We start from the raw sequence: 14,688 nt of genomic DNA, 5'->3' as shown, positions 1-14,688 counted from the left end.
CCAGGGTCACCCAGCAGCTGCACGTGGAGGAGCGGGGAATCGAACCCGGTTCACCAGATTACGAGACTACCGCTCTTAACCACTACACCACACTGGCTCTCTTGGGCCATCACTCAGTGGCAGAATGCATAAGGTCCCAAGTTCAATCCTTGGGTAGGGCTGGAATGTCTCGGCCCGGAAAGCCTGGAGGGCCACTGCCAGTCAGTGTAGACAAGACTGAGCCACATGAACCAATTGTCTGGCTCTGTCTGAGGCATCTTCCTATGTTCCTGACATTCTCCGCTAGGCTGGCCTGCCAAGATTTATGCCTGGATGGGGGCAGGGCATGGGGTGAGTGACAGCACTAAATAACCCTTAGTCTGTCTACACATTACCATTTACTATGGCTCCACTGCACGCCCCCTGCTGGCAGGATTTTTTTGGGGGGGCAGATGTTATATACAGAATTTATATCCCATTCTTCATCAGATGTTTTCATTTCCAGAGCAGGGAACAAGGTAACAAAAATAAACAGAGAAAAACAAAAATGTCCCTATTTTCATTGGAGACATGTTGGAGAGTATGGAGTTAACCAACCCCCGAGCAGTCTGAAGGCAATCCTATATAGGGAAGTTTTTCTAATGTTTAATGTTTTATTATGTTTTTATATATGTTGGAAGCTGCCCAGAGTGCTTGGGCAACCCATTAAGATGTGTGGGATATAAATAGTAAAATTATCATTATGGAATGGGATGTCCCTATTTTCATCGGAGAAATGTTGGAGGGTATGAGATTGAAAACAGACTAAACAACCAATGATCTTAGCAACAGTTCCCACTCACTCCCACTGTGTCTCTCACACAAAGAGGCCCCCACTCCATGCCAGCAGACTCTTGCGCTGTGGCTTTTGAGGAACTCAACATCTTTCACACCCCCACTGTCCAAACCATCCAGGCTCTCAACCTTAGTTGTTGCCCACAAACATCCACGGCAATAATAATAATAAAAATCTCCCATCCCTTATCCACAACAGCAACAGAGGGAAATAAAATAAATAAATAACAAAACCCATAAAGGAAAAGGGGGTGGCAAAAAGTCACAGCTGCTGTTTCTCTCCTTCCCAACCCTTAGGAAATTCACAGGCCTCAAGGTCAGTTGGGTTGCCAGGTAGAGAGACACACAGATGGATTTGCAGACCTTCCCCATCTCCCTAGCAGCTGGCTCAAACAGCATTCATGGTTCTCCAGGGTGTTTGAAGTCGTGGACACCCAATGTTAGTTAGGCACAATCCGTATCCATCCTTGACGAAGTGCCGCCATTTGAGGCGTGTTCCCTCAAACCAGCTTACATCCGATTTGGAAATGCAGGCCACATACGCTTCGCGGTTAAGCTGAGGTATGTGCACCAAGGAAAGAACAATGGCAAGGGAAACTTATGGAATATGCAGAACTGGCAAAATTAACAAATAAATTACATGAAAAGGATAACAAAGACTTTAAAAGAGAATGGGAACCATTTACAACATATATGAAGAGGCAACATAAAGAATTGGACTCACTGGCAGGGTTTGAATAAACAAACACAATTGTATACAGTTGTACCTCTGGTTATGAACTTAATTCATTCCGGAGGTCCGTTCTTAACCTAAAACTGTTCTTAACCTGAGGTACCACTTTAGCTAATGGGGCCTCCCGCTGCCGCCGCACCATTTCTGTTCTCATCCTGAGGTAAAGTTCTTAACCCGAGGTGTTAAGAGTCTGTGACCTGAAGTGTTTGTAACCCGAGGTGTAAGACTGTATGTACTGGGAAAATTTTGGGAAACAACACACAGGAAGAGTAATATGGAAATAAAACAAAATGGGAATATGAAGGAAGTCCAGGGGAGGAGCGGGGGGGGGGAGGGTAACATGAAAATTGTTAGAGAAATATTGTTACAGGGTGTACACATGGAAAAACTAAAAAAAAAAAATATTTTTTTAAAAAGCTGAGGTGTGTGCATTTGAGACCGCTGTTGCACATGTGCATGCAAGGTAACAGACTCATGAATAGGAGTTTTGGGGGTGGGGGTGGGTTAGTGTCCAGGTGCTAGGAAACCAAACAGGTAATGTGCATTGGGTGAAGACATCCCTGCCCTCTCTGTAGTGTGTGTACAGCAATGCAAATGTGACTTGAAATGCCAGGAGGGGGGCACACACCACCTTGCTGTGTTTTAAACCCCTAACGTACTTCTGCTTCCACTGAATCTTAGGATACCTTTCCACAATTATATTCATAGGCCCATCCCATATGTTGTCTTTGTGTAATCCTACCCCACTGTACTCTGGGAATGGGATCTTCAGGGCTACAGCAGGCCAGGGGTGGTGATGGGAGCCTGGCCTTTGTGCCTGGAACAACAGCTGAAGTTTTTTCATATCATGACATGGAGATTCCCCTTTTCCTGGACTGGATTATCTGCTCTTGTCCCTAAACACTGGCAAATTGCAACTTGAAACCAGGTTTTTAATTCTGGGGAAAATGAGGGGTATTACATTCACAAGCGCCATCCCCGACTCCCCAAAATGATAGTAAAATTTCCCCTTCTGGCTTCCTGATACATTCAAGCACTGCCTCCACAAGTCTGCAGTCCAAACCATATTTACTAGGGGCTTAAGTTAGCCCTCCTAGGTAGGGAAAAGTCCCATGGATACAGTGGGACTTAACAGGCAAAGGATTACACTATAAGGAACCAAGATGTAAGAGACTTCCCCCTCCCTGAACTAGGTGAATCCAAGCACAACGATTTTTCTAAAGCTCAAGAGGAACGGAATTTAAGTTATGACAGGTATATCCTGAGCCTGAAGGGGAATCCGTTAGGGAGATTTATTGCAGCACTCATGAAACAGGCAATGCTACTTTTGTGTAATTGGAAGGAGTCAATGTAATTGTCTGCCACGAAAATTAATCATCTTCCACAGGGGGGACTTTGGAGAGCATATTCTGCCCTCCAGGTAGTTTCCAAACACAAAGGAAGCAGCTGCCTCCAAATACCTTGGACATGTTCCCACCTCTTTATTCCAACCAGAAGACGGGGAATGGCATTCTGCATTGCTGAACTTTCGAAAGCATCTTCAAAGCCAGGCCCCACATAGGGAATTTTATACCAGCCAGTCCTTAGGTTTACAAAGGTGTGTTTGATGATGGCCAGGAAAATGTCTTCAGCTGGAATGTTCCATCTCTTGCAATAAGAATGGCTTCACAACATGGAGTTTTGCAAACTTTTAGTTTCCAAAAGAACAAAATCCTGCTGGTTTTGGATCATTCTTACTCCAGATTTGCATTTTGTACACCAAGTGATTGAGAAGACCACGAAGACTTTTTGTTGACTTAACTTTTCCAGGGCTCAGTTTCCTCCCATTACGTTCAAAATATGTTGAATGGTCATGCTGTTCTTTGCCTGATTACAATACAACAGTTTTCTTTTTAGTAATGTGTATATTAGGTTTCATGCTGGATAGTTCATGGTGTGCCTAAACTACTTTGGCAGATAAAAGCCGGTTCTCTCCCTCTGTAATACAGCAGCAACTGTGGAACTTGATTGCATTAAACCAGCAAGTCTTACAGAGAATGGCCTCATTAGACGTACATTATGGACTCATTCCCGGAGCCCCATTGATTCTCTGCTGCAAAACGGCAGGAGCCCCATGGGACGGGGGGGTCAGTGGTCATGATGATATGATTGAAAAAAATTCATTTCTCATAAAAGAAAGAAAAATAGTTGTGTTTTTTACTTTTTGGAAAAGCAGGCCATAGAGTGACTTGGAAGTGGGGGGGGGGTCTTCTTGATCTGCCTTGAGATTTTTTTTCATGGCATGATTCGTTTTGGAACTGTGAGATCATGACCGAAATCTCCTCGGTGTTCACGGTACACACAGCTGATGGACTCCCGACCTCCCTCTCACACACACATCACCAGATTTTTCGTTGTGTGCATGCATACACACATTTAATGATATATCTCATTTGGGCTATATTTTCTTGTGTGTGGTACCACTTGCATAGTGAGAATGTGGAATGCCCTGCTACAAGACGTGGTGCTGGCTATTAACTCAGATAGTTTTTTAACTGGATTAGACAAATTAATGAAAGATATGATTATCAAAGACTTCAAGTCATAATGGCCACATGCTACCTCTAGGAAACAGCAGGGGGAGGAGAGGGCTGTTGTTTTTATGCCCTCCTTGCGGACTTCCCAAAGGCATCAGGCTGGCCATTATCAGAAGCAGGGTACTGAACTACACAGGTCCTTGGTCGAATCTGGAGGGTTCTTTTGTGCTTATAAAGAGCAAGGCTGGTCCTACCATGAGCCATGTCTCAAGCAGCAGATTGAAAGGCGCAGCAGAACAACAAATGTGCTCAAATGTGCCCCCTTGCCAGCCACTGCCATGGCACTTGAGCACTTAACTACCAGCAGCTGCCTCGCTAGGCACTTTGGTGAAATGTTGCTCGACTTGCAATGGTTTCTCTGAGACAGAGCAAGCTGCAACCACCAGTGCTGCAGTGGCAGGAGTCTTGGCTTGTTCCAGGCAGCAAAATGGCTGGAGCTGGCCTTGATTAAAAATCTTGGAACCAGAACACTTGCATTACCTTTAACGAGATAAGTCACCATCTGCCGGCCTCAGTTCCCTATTTGCAAAAAAGATGATGATACAGGGCCTATCCTACAGAAGAGACGAGGCATGTAAGTTGCAGAATCCAAAGCATCACACGGATTATTTGTAAGAGGCTCTCAACGGGCCTCCTCGAGCCAATTAGCTAGCGGCATTGGATAGCATTCCTAACATCCCTGCTTCAGAAAAAATAAGCAAGCACAATGCACATGCCTCTCTTTTATTGCTTTATGTTGGCTTTGCTCTCTGCTTTGCCTCAATCCCATTTCCTGTTTGTCAGCCAAATGCTACAAATGGAGAGTTGGTACATCCCCAATTGACACTTCATGGTGCAATTCAGCTTGTCCAAGATTAGCTACTGCCGATACTTATTGCCAAGTGAATGACTGCCCATCCCTCCCCTGGTTCCAGCTTGTCTGGGTACATATTACCATCTCATTATTCTGAGGTTTGAGGGCACTTATCAAGTCATCGAACATTTCTCCATCCAGCACCTTAAGCACCAGCAATATTCTTTCAATGACCCCTATGGATTAGGATGGTGTCCATGTGACTCAGTGTCCTGCTTTGCATACAGGTAGTCCTCAGTCTCTCCATGTAGGGCTGAGAAAACCTCTGGTTAAAATCCTGGAGAGCCGTTGCTAGATGAACCAATGGTTTGGTTTCATATGAGACCGTTTCATAAGCATTGCCTTACTCAAGAAGAAACTTACTTGGAGCATGGGCCTGCCAAACTCTCCCATCAAACAAACATAGCAGACTAAGTAGGTACGAGGTTGCTCCCAGCTCATGTGCCATGGACCATGTCAGAAGCTGTAGTCCTTATAAGGCACATGTGGCAAACGTGGGGAGGGAGGAGGATCAATAGGGGAAGGGTAGGTGATGGTAAATTAGTGGTCTTCAGTTTCCAACAATTAGTGAGGTTGGTTGCTTGCTGGAAAGAAAAGACTACTGGAAATAATAGGAGACCATTCTACCTACTCACCTCCAAGCAGCCTGGTAACACACAATCTGCAGCATTCCTATGACCCCACTCAACTTTTTGGAGTACTGATGTACTGATCATAGAGCAGACATGGACAAACTTGGCCCTCCAACTGTTTTGGGACTACAGTTCCCATCATCCCTGACCACTGGTCCTGTTAGCTAGGGATGATGTGAGTTGTAGTCCCAAAACAGCTGGAGGGCCAAGTTTGGCCAAGCCTGTCACAGAAAAAGAGTAGACCCAAAGCACAGCTCTTTGTCGAAGGCAGGTGGGCTCCTTCCACCACCTGTACCAGATTTCAGGAGTCCACAATCAGGCCAGAGATGTCACCCTCCCATAGTTCATTGCTGGCAAAAAATTCCCATCCAGTGCTATAGCTTTCATTGAAAAGGTGTAGCTTGACATGCAGATATCCCTTGGTTCGATGTTTTTATGGTTTCGATTAGGGATGGGAGGGAAGTGAAGGGCTGCAAACTTTTAACTGGCAGATCACAGCCTCAAAAATATACAACATGCCCTTCTTTCTGTCCTATCAACTGAAGTTTGCCTTGCTGTTTATCACCCAAAGGTTGATTAGGCAAGACAAGCAAAACTAATTGATAGACATTAGAGGAAGGTCTGCTGTATATTTTTGAGACTATTTTGGCTCTGGTGGTAGTAGAGTAGGAAATGGTAAGGTGTTTATTCCCCCCTCCCAACAGTTGATTGCTTGTTTATTCAATTCTCTCTGAGTTCAGTTTCTCAAAAATGCAGCATGCAAGTGTAAAGACCCAATTAAAGACAGATAATGAATCAGCTAAATGTTCTTTAATCAGTCAGTAGTCCTAGAGGGAAAACAGGCCTCATTCCACTTTAACACATCATTTTGTAAACTTGTAAAGACCAATATTCTATCCAATAGTTGCTGCAAAATTTTCTCACCAACTTGTTGGATTATGTGCATTTATTTTACATGTTTGAATCTCTACTACTCCTATGTGGCTTTCTTTCCTGACAGCTTCAAATAAATCCCCAGAACTCAATTTGAAGTCATTCTAAAAATGAACTGTACTGCCAGAGTTTTCAGGTACAATTAATGTGAAACTGAGCAAGTGTAGATAGCACCCAACTGAGCTGCTGATAATGATGCTGGGACCAAACTAAAGGCATTGGATAAGATGAGGTTGCATTGCTAACAGTCTCTTCAAAATAAAAGCTTCGGGAGTAAACTGCTGCTGTTTTGAAACAGAAATGGCAAGGGGGTCTCTAAAGAAGCTTTTAGCGATCAGGGTTGCCAATAGCTGAATGCACACATTTTTTTAATTAACCATTAAGTTTTTGAATGCTGAAATACTAAGATTTCTCATGCTCATGCAGTTTCATAAGTTAAGTTCTAACGGTGTTTTAAATATTAGCATTGGTTACCCAATCAATTCATTGACTCCAGGGGTGGGTAAACGTGAGTTTGTGGATTTATAAAGTCCTGCACAGCTGAGGCCAAGCATATCCAAAATGCCTCCATCCCTGTTCCAAAGAAAGTTTACAATCTTCCTCGGATTTCAACCCAAGTATTAATTTAAAAAGAAAATCAGGAAGGGATATTTCCATTGTACATGTTCTTCATGACTTTAAAACACTGATGCCCAATACAGATCAGGTCATAGCTTTCAAATCACAACCAAGTGCACTACAATATTCTTCTTTTATTTAGTTTAGAGAAGAATCTATCAGTACAGGTTGCAGAAAGAAAATGTTTAGTGCTATTTACAATTTGTTTTAAAACTCTGCTCTATACAAATTTAATTTTGATCATTATGAACAATATCTTTGTAGGCCTACTGCATATAAAGCATTTTGTCAAAGCAATAACATTGAATAAAATAACCTGATTACATTTAAATGAAGTTGATCATTCAGAAAACACAGAACGTTTGTAAGGGCCATGGACTCAAGTACAGAACACAAATGTCAACCTGCAATTTTTTCTTAAAAGCCTAGAGCTATTTATATGGATTATTGTTGTATTATTCTACACTCCAATCTATATTTAAGTTCTATAGTTATGTTTTTATAAGATTTTTATTAAATATATTCTACACATTTGTAATTTCAACTAGGAAGAATTTCTCCCTAGCGGAAAAATATAAAATCTTTTATATTTTTTTACAGGTTTAGATGAAACTAACTCATGCTTTAGTGCTGTGCAATTTTTTTTAGCATATCAATTTTTAAATTATATGAAGAAAAACGAATGGCATCCTTTCTAAATATGTATGCTTTAAAAACCAGTTTTTGATTTCCAATACAATTGCAAGCACTAACACCAAATGCACATAAAATAAACAAACAAAATCTCATCATATGGCAGAGGTTTTTCTTTTCTTTTTTTTCATTTTTCCTTTTAATTATTTGTTTGAAGTCACTAATGAGTAAGCATGACACTGGACACTAAGGTACGGATGAATAAGAATGATTGAAAAACATCAATTGCTGATATTCAAAGACATAAAATTGATTAGTAAATGAGGTCTTCTAATATTTATGCACATTAATAAAAGCCTATGAACTACAGGAAATTGCCCCTCCCATATTAAGGCTAGGAAATGCACTCTCTGCACTTATTTGTGCTGTCTGAACAAGCACTCAACTAATGTACGAGAAGAGTGCATATCAATGAAAAAAATCAGTTTCAACAGCCCTCTACAGAGTGCTTTAAGATTACAGGCACATAGTTTGTTGCAGTGAAAATATATATATGTCTATAGTCAGACAATTTTAGTTAGTATTTTGTGCCAGTTTGGCCACCAAGGTTGACTTAGGTAGAATTTACTTACTTAGTAGTTATTTCCCCCCCTTTCAGTTGGCCGTTACTGAATTTAAAGAATAAGACTGCTGATAATATTTTCCAGTGCTGATTCATTTCTCTGTGTTTGAAATACTTAAGAGCTTTTGATGATGAGGTCTATATATCGTCAACCATTTTTAGTGCAAATTGCATCTAGAAATCTTGATTGGTTAAAGTTCAGGTTAAGGATGATCTTATGGCAGCAATATGATTCCTGTTGAGAATAGTTAACCTTTTCTTGGAGAGAGAATGCATTGGAGAAGTGGAGAAGTGATGTATTAATAAGCTTGTTCAACAACCTAAAACGTAGAAATAAAAAAGTGTTCATTGTTCTAGAAAAAAAAAAGTGACAGCGTTCATGTAATATTTCAGTTCAATGGATTCAGACAGGCTTGTCCTAAGGGTGTTTGAAGCAATGTTGGTCTCCTCTAGTCCAGCGGCATGAAAGACGAAAACTATTATACATCACAAGTAGTAGATACAGCAGAGATTTTACAGGATCACACAGCAATTGCTCTCTCCAGTTTTTTCACGATTCCTCTGACCTGCAGAACAGAGAAAATGTTTTCAAGATAATTAGCGCTAAATATTACTCTCTGTGTGCAACACAAAGGAGCAGAATAATTCTGAATGAGAATTACGAGCTTTGGTCACATGCCCTTAAAAGGGAAGTTACACTTTCAAGTGTAAATATAAATTCACGTGTTCTAAGAACCACACAAAAACCTTTAGATTTCTCCTCAGCACAACATTTTAATAAGTCACGAAGAGACTGCAACCAAAGTGCAGATACTTTGAATATGTGTCCACTGAGTCCAAGTTAGAAGCATCAGCTTACCTTGAGAGTTTGGCTCTGGCAACGTCTCTCTAGCCACCAAATGCATCACTGTCGTCTTGCCAAAAGGAAGTTTTAATGCTGTGTGTGGGGAGAGAGAATTACTTGTTAATACACTTCTTCATCCCTATAGATACAGCAATATACAATATCCAAACTGCTTATTTTCCAAAAGTGCAAGCTTTCACCATTTGATTTATTTCTTGTCACTTTAATTAGTCACTCTTCAGCTGCAGCTCTCAGAACAGCAGCTTACAAATATAAGTTGCAGAAAGGGAGAATAAAATATTGTTCCCAGTCCTTTGATGCCCCAATATTTGAAACAGTCAATACAAACCTAAATTTAAGCATTTGTTTGGCTTGTTTCTGATAATAAAGAAAGCCATGTTTCTTAAACCAATTATTTGTCAGCCTAGGAACAGGGAAACTTGGGTTTAAAACTCCACTCAGTCACAAAGCTAACTGGGTGACTCCACTCAGCCTAGCCTACCTTTGTTGTGAGGACTGGTCACAGAGGAGAGAACCTTACATGCAACCTCAAGCTCCTTGGAAGTACAATGGGATGGAACTGGGATAACACAGCTGGTTTTAAATTCTCCTTGACTTATCAGCATTTCCCATACCATAACACCATCAACGTATTTATATGTACTAAAATGCATGTTTTTTTAGAAATGTATATAAAAATACTGGCTAAAATTCAGAGCAAGCATGAAATGCTCAAGTAAAATCTAGCAGATTTGTATATACCATCACAGATTCCAGTACAACTTCAGCATGCTTCCTCTGAAGTTCCCTGCTCCAGTAGAAATTCTTCATGCTTACTTGATATAGAATCATAAAATCACAAAGTTGGAAAGGAACCCAGAGGGTCATCTATTCCAACCCCTTATAATGCAGGGATCTTTTTGTTCAACATTTGGGCTTGAACCCACGACCCTGAGACTAAGGGTCTCATGTTCTACTGTCTGAGCTAGATGCAAAGACAGACAGTGAGGAAGTTCATCTGAAGGAATGTGAGCGGTGTAAATAAATCTTTATGATTTGCCAGACCCCTTTTAAGGATAAGAGAAACCCTCTGACAAGCCTTTTTTCTTCAGTGCTGAATAATCCTGGCCAACGACTTTGTGCTTACTATTTTGGGATATTTGCAGTCACACATTTGAAATTAACCAATAATGCAAATTGGCACACAGTCAAACTGGTTAGTGGGAGATTTGACCTGTTAGGAAAGCTAATCTCAGCAAGCCAGAACAATTGTTTCTAGTGTACATGCATGCAAACTTCCAAGTATGCACACTCACACTCAAATTCAATTTATATTCCATCTGAAATTTTATCATGAATACGAATACTGCAGTGAAACTCAGTATTCAAAAAGTTGGCAATAACTCTTGAGTGCAGTTCACTATACAGTAAAAACCAGGTAGAAGTGCATGCCACAAGGGGGCACAATTGAACTGCTTTTCTACTCCAAGTGATTCCAGTCTTTTATAACTAATCATTTGGAACCTCATGGCTATGCTAGACACAGCAAGAAAGCTTCCCCTTATTCCAGTTCTCAATCTGCCCAGCCACAGTGCTAAGATTTAGGTCACTGTTATGCAATTCGCATAATATTTAGAATACAGATTCTAAGGACTGTATCAGTACGGGAGGCATATGAAGACTGAAATCAAATCACTTTTCCAATTAAGAGAGGACTGCTATTAACTACTGGTAATTAGTACCATCATTTCCAAGATGATATTTACTGCAGGAATACCTGAAGATAAATTAAAAATGTGATACACCACAGACCACTGAATGATAACCCCTTTAAATATATTGAACCTTTGAATTTTTAAGAGTTACAGCCTAGTAGTCAATTGCATGTGTAATGGAACACATAATTGCAACTTTAATTAAAAACATTGGTGGGATCGTGCTCAAAGCTGAGAACTTATTAAGTACCACTGATTTTAATAAGAGCCTTTGCTGAATTCCCCAAGTAAAAACCAACAACACCCAAAGTGCTCTAACTGGGGATCATGCCGTCTGTTTACTAAGGACAAACTTTTATTTTTGTATTGTATTTATATATTGCCTTTCTGCCAAGAAACCCAATGCCATTTTAAAACAATGGCCCTAATATATGGTATGAAATGTAGAGTGTTAAGGGTCCTCCTCTTGGGCCATCTGATGGTCTTTTTAGAAGCCGATGTCACAAGTTCCTAAGACTGGACCTCTTTGCTTCCACCTTGCGTTGTCTTAAGGCGGAGAAAGGCTGCGCCATGTGTTCCCTCAGGTATATATGTTCCTGTCATAGGCTTCCTTGCTTCACTAACTACGCCAGGAAGTCCATTTCTTGCATTTTATAAATCAGACAAAGATCACCCACAGAACCACCGTCTCCAACTGAATTTATTTCATTACCTCCTAATGTCACGTTGCCATGAAGAAACCGTCCTTGATAAATAAGTCGCAGAATATTTGGACTGCTTACTTGCTCTTCTTCCCAGTCTGAAAAAAAGTAGCAAAAATATTTGTCAAGTGCATTCACTGTCTTGTTTATCTTTTAAGTCTCCATTTATACCCTGCCTTATTAGACTATACAACACACTGCATAAACATAATTACAGGTATGAGAGCTTTTATTGCTTGCTATAAAGCAGGCAAGATTTCCCTTCAATTCTAAAAAGGGGCAGTGGGACCAGTTGGAAAAGGAATAGATAAGGCAGGCACTTCAGCCAATATCAGCTAACAACAACAATTCCATTTACAGATTTAATTACTGTAATAGTAACAAACCACTATTACAAAAAAAAAAAAAAATCCAGAACCACAGCAAGGCAATACCTTTATTAGGTCAACCAAACTGTCACAAAACAGTGAGTAAGCTCTCAAGTTCTCCAGTATGCTTCATCTTGTTGGAGGTTAAACAAAACTTGGGTGAGAGAGGGGAAAAGCTGGTTGATGGAGCCATGGAGCCTGTATTTAGTCACCAGGTCATACGTCACTTTAAACCATAGGTAAAAGCAAGCAATTGTTTTAAGTTAAGTGCTTTGCTCTTTCCTTCGGGACGTCAGGGAAGAAACAAACCACAAGTGCTGCTTCCCACGTTCTTCTTTCTTCTTCTTTGGCAATCACTCATAGCCAAGTAATATTGTCTTCCATGAACACGGTCTTAACAGTATGTCCGTGACTGTGAAGGCCAATTATGGATCCACATGTCCTTCCACAGTGGGGACATAGGTTTCCAGGTGGAAGTTGGTCATGGTGTAAAGGTAAAGGGACCCCTGACCATTAGGTCCAGTCGTGGCCGACTCTGGGGTTGCGGCGCTCATCTCGCTTTATTGGCCAAGGGAGCTGGCATTCAGCTTCCGGGTCATGTGGCCAGCATGACTAAGCTGCTTCTGGCAAAACAAGAGCAGCGTACAGAAACACTGTTTACCTTCCCGCCGGAGCGGTACCTATTTATCTACTTGCACTTTGACATGCTTTTGAACTGCTAGGTTGGCAGGAGCTGGGACCCTGTCACAGGGATTCAAACCGCCGACCTTCTGATCAGCAAGTCCTAGGCTCTGTGGTTTAACCCACAGCGCCACCCGCGTCCCTGGTCATGGTGAGGGTTTGCCAAACGTGCCTTCCTCTTAGCACATTTCTCCCTTTCGTTCTGAGTTCGAGCGTCTTCAAAGTCCATGACATCTTTGGTAAAGACTGTTCTCCAGTTGGAGCACTCACAGGCCAGTGTTTCCCAATAGTCATATACTACTTTTTAAAGATTTGCCTTGAGAGTCTTTAAACCTCATTTGTTTACCACCAGCATTATGTTTTCCATTTTTTTAAAGTTTGTAATAGAGTAGTTGCTTTGGATGACAATAATCAGGCATCCAAACAACATGACCAATCCAAATGAAGTTTATGTTGAAGAATCATTGCTTTGACACTGGTGATCTTTGCTTCTTGCAGTACACTGGCATTAGTTCGCCTGTCTTCCCAAGTGACGCGTAAAAAATTTTGGAGACACTGTTGATGGAATCTTTCAAGAGTGGTGCCCTCCAGAAGATTTGGACTACTACAACTCTCATCACCCCCAACTATTGGTCATGCTGGTGAGAGCTGATGAGAGTTGTAAGTTCCAATCATCTGGAGGGCACCAGGTTGGCAAAGTCTCCTCTAGTAGGTACCATGCAGATTTCAGGCTGCACTCAGGACCTCTCTGGCATAAAGAAATGTACCATGGTTGAGTTCTGAGTTTTTGAAAATATAAAACCTAGTTGCTACTCAAAACTTACTGAGAACAATTAATCAAAAGCTCAGTAACATAACCCAGTCCTACTTGTTTTATTAGACTGTGAGATTTATTACACAAATATTCAGCTGTATAATCCACATATAAACTCCCAAAATAACACTGAATTTACAAATATAGGAACCACGTCAATTATGTTGAAACCACATACCTAAACATTTGTAGATACATCACATTCACCTTGTTTCTGTCTGTGGTGTTAGCTACCCACCCAGTTTGGTGTCAGTCTACACATTTGGTTAACATCTCCTCTGCACTTTTATTTACAAAAGTGTTAGAAACCAGCAGGCCTAGTAAAAAATCGTGCAGCACCCCACTTGTCACTTTGCTCCAGGATTGACCAGAAAGTGTTGAGGAGCACTCTCTGGGTGGGTATGACCCAACCAGCAGCCACATTTCTTTCAAACAGCAGCACTGTCTAGCTCACCAACAAGAATATCATGGGGGACTTTCTCAAAAGGCTTGCTGAAATCCAAATATACTACATCCACAGCATGCCCATGATCAACCAAGCAACTTAACTCTCTATCAAAGATGGAGATAAGGTTAGCCTGGCAGGACTTTTCGTAAGGGCTTTTTGCAATCACAGCTTCCACCCACCCCTAAATGCACACTGACTGACAGCTTAATAATCTGTTCTAGAACCTTTCCAGGTACTGATGTCAAGCTGACCAATAACCAGTTGCCTAGGCATTCTTTTTGGAGACACAGACATTTGCCTGCCTCCAGCCTTGTAGTATTTCACTTGTACTCAAAAAACTGAGGATGGGGTTCAGTTGTTCCTCCTGCCCCTTTCCTTCTTGCACTTGCTTTGTCATTCTTGTTCCTCCACCCCAGGTCTTCCCACCTTCTCTTTCTCTCTCTCATTTCTTAGTTGCTTCTTTATCCTCCAGTTCCTCCTATCTTTTTATCATTTTCTGTATCTCCATTCAAATTGGGGCAACCCTTTCTGACCGGCTCCCTAGATCTTTTGTTTTCTTGTTGGTGATAACCTCTCATCAAGTTTCTTGCCTTGCTGCTCCAGACAAGAACACCTTGATAAATTCTGCATTTCTATCTGTACGCTAGACATTTGTACCCTGACCTGATGCTTCTTTTCAAAAATCTTGCCCAAGCATAAATAAA

The 14,688-nt window shown here is 41.2% G+C and overlaps 2 protein-coding genes across 4 annotated transcripts in view; one reads left to right on the top strand and one right to left on the bottom strand.

Annotated features, from left to right (window-relative positions):
* The window catches only part of USPL1 (ubiquitin specific peptidase like 1), a 362,686-nt gene that overhangs the window by 110,614 nt on the left and 237,384 nt on the right, over window positions 1–14,688 (top strand). The gene's annotated exons all lie outside the window — the stretch shown is intronic.
* UBL3 (ubiquitin like 3) overlaps window positions 6,399–14,688 on the bottom strand; it is a 37,711-nt gene continuing 29,421 nt past the window's right edge. For all 3 annotated transcript variants that reach the window (XM_083609345.1, XM_083609344.1, XM_083609346.1), the window contains 3 exons: window positions 11,685–11,771; window positions 9,273–9,350; window positions 6,399–8,979 (listed from right to left, as the gene is read on the bottom strand). In XM_083609345.1, the coding sequence (XP_083465471.1) occupies window positions 8,927–8,979; window positions 9,273–9,350; window positions 11,685–11,771 (218 nt within the window). In that variant the 3' untranslated portion in view covers window positions 6,399–8,926. The remainder of the gene's footprint in view (window positions 8,980–9,272; window positions 9,351–11,684; window positions 11,772–14,688) is intronic.

Source organism: Podarcis filfolensis, assembly GCF_964270895.1.
Source record: "Podarcis filfolensis genome assembly, chromosome: 4".
Classification (NCBI taxonomy): domain Eukaryota; kingdom Metazoa; phylum Chordata; class Lepidosauria; order Squamata; family Lacertidae; genus Podarcis; species Podarcis filfolensis.
The sequence above is the reverse complement of the archived record's forward strand: the minus strand, read 5'-3'. Positions and strand labels throughout refer to the sequence as shown.